The sequence below is a fragment of the Convolutriloba macropyga genome, unplaced genomic scaffold, assembly GCF_964194025.1.
Source record: "Convolutriloba macropyga unplaced genomic scaffold, txConMacr16.3 SCAFFOLD_5785, whole genome shotgun sequence".
Lineage (NCBI taxonomy): Eukaryota > Metazoa > Xenacoelomorpha > Acoela > Convolutidae > Convolutriloba > Convolutriloba macropyga.
This window is the reverse complement of record NW_027452922.1, coordinates 8,087-14,436: the sequence shown is the minus strand read 5'-3', so window position 1 is coordinate 14,436 and position 6,350 is coordinate 8,087. Positions and strand designations below refer to the sequence as shown.

At 33.6% G+C, this 6,350-nt stretch overlaps 1 protein-coding gene across 1 annotated transcript; it reads left to right on the top strand.

Moving 5' to 3' along the window:
• The first annotated feature begins 3,237 nt into the window (after window positions 1–3,237).
• LOC142357902 (uncharacterized) lies at window positions 3,238–5,274 on the top strand. Its single transcript, XM_075409392.1, has 3 exons — window positions 3,238–3,318; window positions 3,707–3,843; window positions 4,631–5,274. Exons 1-3 carry the CDS (start codon window positions 3,267–3,269, stop codon window positions 4,964–4,966), a joined length of 525 nt encoding a protein of 174 aa, XP_075265507.1. The 5' UTR covers window positions 3,238–3,266; the 3' UTR covers window positions 4,967–5,274.
• Window positions 5,275–6,350: the final 1,076 nt, after the last annotated feature.

Below are 6,350 nucleotides of genomic sequence, written 5' to 3'. Positions count from 1 at the left end.
AAAGTCTTCAATTTTTGTTGTAGGGAATTTTAGTTTATCACTAGTTCCCGGTCAATTTAATTGGTTTCCTGCAAAACAATTTCTTGGCAACTGCTGCTTTTTAATAAGTATATTTAAGCACTCTTGTCACTGTTATGAGACATTAAGTTGAATAGCTTGCTAAATTGACAGAAGTGAAGGAAAACTTTTTTGGTATTCAAATTCCCCGGGTCGAGGTTTTATCAAAAAATAATGTGAGATTAGCGGTGAATAGCGGTGAATAAAAGCTTTTTTCACCGCAAAGCGCCCGCATCTTTTAGCGTTGAATGCGCTGAGATCGGTCAATTTTTGTAAGATTTGCGGTTTTTAGCGGTGAAAAATTTTTTTTTCACCACATTCTCTGGATTTCTGACAAAAAAGAATCGTGCGTAGAGGGGTTCGAACCACTCATCTCATGCGTGTCACCAACTTCTTATTCCACTGCGCCATCTGTTACTAAATTCATGAATAATTTTTATATTGGCAATCTAATCGTTTTGGAAGCATTTCAACAAATTGGATCTACTCAGAAATAGTTAAAACTGAACAACATTAAAAATGCTAAAACTTCAACTTTTTATCAAAAAAGCAAAATTTGTTTTCAAAAAGTTGGTTAAAAAAAGAAGCAGCCGATTTTAGCTGGAAAAAAGTTATAAATATAGAATACTAGCTTTTATCGTCCCAAAGATCTGAAAACATCAAAAAAGGGGATTTTAATGAAAATTTATGGAAAATGGGGATTAGATGCTGGTTAGTTTTAATCTTTTATATGCTTTATCTTTGTTTTCGAGGAAATAACTAGAGTCTCAATGAATTTTTTTCCGCATAATTTTCCCAGAATAAATTAATTTTTTGCACACAGTGAAAACACATACTCTTACATAATAGAAACACTTTGCAAAAAAGTATGATTTATTTAAGGAAACGTACTCTATTTCTATCAGATCCATTTCTACCAATCCTTTTTGAGGAAATCTTTTAATGAGAACCTCGCCAACTTATTACACAAAAGATTATTTGGCTACAAAATGTTCTCGTTGTAGAGAATCTAAGTAATTGGCCAAAAAATATCTATAGGCGAAAATGGATGTCTATCTTGCAGGAATCTTACAGTTTCTGGCAGATAATTAAATGAAGATTATTCTTCTGGTGGAAATTTTTAGCAGATTTCTCTAATATGAATAATTTTTAGCACGATTCTTGAAACATAACCATTTTTCTGCCAGGCAGCTATAAAAGTTAAACTTTTTTCTGTGAGAGTCCTGCGAGATCTAATTTTTTTTACAGATTCTTTTGAAATAATGATACCTTTGACAAAGTCTTCAATTTTTGTTGTAGGGAATTTTAGTTTATCACTAGTTCCCGGTCAATTTAATTGGTTTCCTGCAAAACAATTTCTTGGCAACTGCTGCTTTTTAATAAGTATATTTAAGCACTCTTGTCACTGTTATGAGACATTAAGTTGAATAGCCTGCTAAATTGACAGAAGTGAAGGAAAGCTTTTTTGGTTTTCAAATTCCCCGGGTCGAGGTTTTATCAAAAAATAATGTGAGATTAGCGGTGAATAGCGGTGAATAAAAACTTTTTTCACCGCAAAGCGCCCGCATCTTTTAGCGTTGAATGCGCTGAGAGCGGTGAATTTTTGTAAGATTTGCGGTTTTTAGCGGTGAAAATTTTTTTTTCACCACATTCTCTGGATTTCTGACAAAAAAGAATCGTGCGTAGAGGGGTTCGAGCCACTCATCTCATACGTGTCACCAACTTCTTATTCCACTGCGCCATCTGTTACTAAATTCATGAATAATTCTTGTGAATTTAAGATAAGCGTTTCAAATTAGCGGTGAATATTTGTACGGTTTGCGATTTTAGCGGTGAAATTTTTTTTCACCGCATTCTGCTGGTAATGGTGAAAAATTTTTTTTCACCGCATTCTGCTGGTAGCGGTGAAAAATATTCTTTCACCGCTTATGCGCTGAAAAAAAATTTCACAGCTTATATATTTTTGTCACTGCATTCATCGCATTCAGCGCAAATCTTACACTTTTAGTCAAATTCACCGCAAATCTTACATCTTTTAGCAATTTTTAGCGGTTATACCTCGACCCGGTTCCTATTATACACTGTGAACTCTATTGACAGATCAAAACAACAAATTCTAAAATATCACATTTACGCATCCTCTGGCTCTTTAGAAGTTTGTTGCATAAATTGTAGATTGAAAAATTATAAGAAACAAAATTCGCTTACTCATGATTTCAGCTAACTAAGACATCTCTCCGCGGAAAATATTGAGAAAAAATTGGTTTGCTCAAACAGATAATTACCAATTATTGATAATTTTTATTGCGGTTGTTATCTTTTCTTCAAACTTTTCAACAGAAAATCTCAAGAAATTTTGAAAGTTTTGGGCAATGAGGAAGAAAAAGTTTTAAAATTTTAACGGTTTGTTTTATAATAAGCAAAAGATTCGTTTCAAAATGATAGAAGCACAGTTTGAAAAGAAAATATGGAAAAACATTCTACGAGCAATGTAAAGAAAAAAGTTTTGAAAAAGATGAGTATTATGATGTTATATCTCAACTTTTTAATCAAGCGTTGTTTAGTATTTTCAGACCTTTTTTTAACGTTCCCTTACTCGAACAATATGTCAACTATAATGCAAATACATTTTTTTGAAATTCGGATGTCATATAATTAGTAACCAACTGAAATACTACTCAATTGGAATGAACTCATTTGATTATATCAGAATTTTGCAAGATAAAATCTTGTTGCCAGAATCTGAAATAATCGTGCAAGGTGAGCATCTTGTCTCAATCAGGGTTACAACAGTGACCCGGGCGAACCAATCAAAACAGTCTTATTTAAAATTGTCGACATTTATTTTTATTTTACAATTAAACGTTTCATATTTTTTGGCAAAATTTCCAAAAATTCTTTTGCCTAATCAAAATTTTTCTATTTGTTTGGTTCAATGTTTAGGATTATGAGAAAAACCAGTTTATTTTTATTCATAAAGTTTATAATTCATTTGATATCTATAAATTGATTATACATTCGACAATGATCAACATATATGACAACTTATAGCAACCCCTGCCCTCCTGCAGCCTGTGAAGGGTTGTTGGGAATGATTTGATTTATTTAGTCAGTGGTTCTGTTTGATGGGCTACTGGTTGAATTACAAGCAAAGTGATAGAGAACCCCAACAAGATGACAGGGAGCAGTTTGAACAGCTGGTGCTACCAATGTTTCACAAACTCAATTGGTACTCATTCAAACCAAAAGACGCAGCTAATGGTAAAATGTTATCGACAATTTTTTCAAAATCTTTAAGATCCACCAAACTTCCGCTGAATTATAATAATCTATAACTGAAAATTTTGTACCCTTATATTGGTATCCATTAACCGTAATCATTAGTGCCAACTGTTATGAAAATTTTTATGAGACCGCACATTGTGTTGAGAAAATTTTCACTACTTGTTATTATTCTGATAAAATCTGGTTAGACTCTTTCCAATAAGAAAAAAATGTTTGCAAATGGTTTGCAATGCCAAATGAGAATTACAAAAAAAACTGTCAGATTCTCAGTTGAAAATTGTTGGCGCTTTTAATACGCTGTTTTTACTCCACCATTAAAATTATCAGTATCATAATTATAGAATAGATATTACTTTGTTCCCAGGTGGTTGCTGTTCTTATCAAAGCAATCTGTACATCGAGTATGGACAGAAGTTCGGTCTCTCCCCACTAGAGTATCATGACAAAATTTACAACTTTGCGCGTACCGGATTTGAGATCCACAAACTTGTCTTTCTCAAGGTCAGAAAATTTTTTCATTCACAAGTAATTTGAGATCCGGTACGAAAATGTATTCAATATTATTAAACATATACATTAGACGATATTTCCATGACAAGACCCAAAAAGTCAAGAGGGCGATATGGAGCCAAAGTACACGGTGGAACACATACCTAAAGTCAATGCAAACCCGTTTTATGGGTCTATGCACTGTTTTTCTAAACACGGGTGCACACAATTTTAGAAAAATTTTAAATTTTTTTCAAAGGAATCAGATTTACAACACCCTGATGTGATTACTCTCAATTTCGCAAAGATCACAACTCTCATTTTGACGATACATGAGTCATGATTTTTCTCTAATTGAACAGGGCGTACTGCATTTTTTTGGGTCTTACAGTGAACGTCTTAAAATGTCTTAGTTAACCTAAACTAACCAAATTTTGACTAATATATCATTTGGGTTGGGTTCTATCAATTTGTAGGCGCCGCCTTTTCAGCGAGCAAATATACCACAGCACAAAAATTGAAACTGCATGGTTGCTATGTTTTAAAAGCCAAAATTTGTCCAGATAGTTTTTTTCATATTTGAAGCTATGCACCTGAGCTGAAATTCTAGATACGAGAGGTAATTTTATAGGCCCTTCCATCTGATAAGACCATTAAGCGATCGTTGTTCAGACTATTTTGCGTGACCAAATAATTTTGGGCGCTTAATCCCCGATTGCGACACAAGATTGGTTCCTTGGGTGTGAAAACTCAACCTGGGAACTGCCAGTTCGTCAGAAAAAATTGACAACTTTTTCAGGCCCGCTGGAGCGAAACATTATGCATGAATGTTATATCTCAAGTTGGGTTCGGCAAAGGGGAATTCAAACTAGTGGGCAGTAAGCGAATGACGAAACCCTTTGTCATACCCCCTCTCGGAACAGAAGATCGATTACATATCATAGGGGGTTCCATGGTCAAAACTGAGTTGACTTTCGGTTGGTTTCTGCATTACATAATTTGCGAAGGACGACCGGACTTGTGTCCAGACAAAGAGCCAGCGGCTGGAACCAGCCGAGTGGCAACTCCGGGAAAACGGAGAATGTTATCTCTCCTTGAATTGAATGGAAGCAACTATAGCTATAGCATATTCTGATGTCGACTCTTGTAAAAACTCTAATTAAATTAAGCTATTACAATTAAACAACAAAGGGGCATATTTTCATTATATAGACACAGAACCCACCAACGTCGAGGCGCGAGATCATTGCAGCGCCTAAATAAGTACGAAATTCGCTGAATGCTATGAAAGAACGACTGTGAATGCGAAGAGATAATGCAGGAATGAATTGAAAACGGGCTGAAAATGAGTTGAACGTTTGAAAAAAATTGTGGTGTTTTAACACATTTCGTTCCTAAATTCAGCGTTTTCAGCGCAATTCAGTGGAAAATTATGTTAATGATATCGACATATGACATTATAAAAAGGATATTTGAAATTTTCATACTTTTCAACATCTTTTTCAGAAAACACATGGAACCGGGTGACATAATATCATTGCGACGAGAAAAAGATGATATCGCTATCCATTTAATTCATGATTGTGACAATATTTTTGGGAATTAATTAGATATCACAATTTTCTTAAACTGCAGTTTTCAGAAGTTTTATTGAGCAGAATAAAATTTTTATTGATAAATTATAAAGTTTCAAAATTTATGGTTTAAGTTAGAACATAATCAGCAATAAATCTCGCAAGAATTAGTTTCATGCAATGTCGTTGAACTTGGGGGAGCAAAATTATGCTTATTTTAATTTTAAGGAGAGATTGAGTTGAAGAGCAATTACGCTAAATAAATTTTTGAAATTTTTGAGGCCATGGTTAACTTGGTAATATAAGGCTCCAGTTCCAGGAAATTGTAATGCATGGCGCTTCTAAAGCTGCTGAATTTTCTATAAGAAATATCAAAATTATCATTTAACATTTGTTTATTTGAGAAAAAGTTTCCAGAAAGTTAAAAATTTGCTTTTCTCAGTCCAGTCTACAAATAAAGGACGTAAAAAAGATGTAAAAAGAGAATCATAGGCCAATCTCAGTTAATCTGGTTTTTAAGAAACTCTATTTGAAGAACGTCTTCTCCTTAATCAAATAAAAAATAAATTCGAAAAAATTTTAACGATGCTGTGTTTGGATTTCATTGACATAAAGTCATCAAATGCCGTTACATATTTAGCATAAATTCTACAGTATAAACATGATATGCTTGAAAAAGTGGTGGCAAAATTAAATGTTGATTCAGCTAAAAACATTCAACAGAATATCAATTTCGTTTTCCGAAAGTTAAGTATATATCGTTTTGCCAAAAATGTCGTTTTTTTGGGTCTTTGCTTGTGGACAGAAAACAGTGTGATTCTAACATCCACTGAACTTCAGACGTTGAGTACGATTGTATCAAGGCCATGTATGAAATCTAACAAAAATAGAAAATCATGTCCTGGATTCGGAAATCAGATCTATTCATTTGTCATTGAAGTAGAA

Excerpts from the sequence above, each read along its gene's own strand:
- LOC142357902 (XM_075409392.1), top strand. The coding sequence starts at position 3,267 with ATGTTTCACAAACTCAATTGGTACTCATTCAAACCAAAAGACGCAGCT. Across the intron at positions 3,319-3,706 it reads ACCAAAAGACGCAGCTAATG|GTGGTTGCTGTTCTTATCAA; the intron begins GTAAAATGTTAT and ends CTTTGTTCCCAG. Across the intron at positions 3,844-4,630 it reads ACAAACTTGTCTTTCTCAAG|GCCCGCTGGAGCGAAACATT; the intron begins GTCAGAAAATTT and ends CAACTTTTTCAG.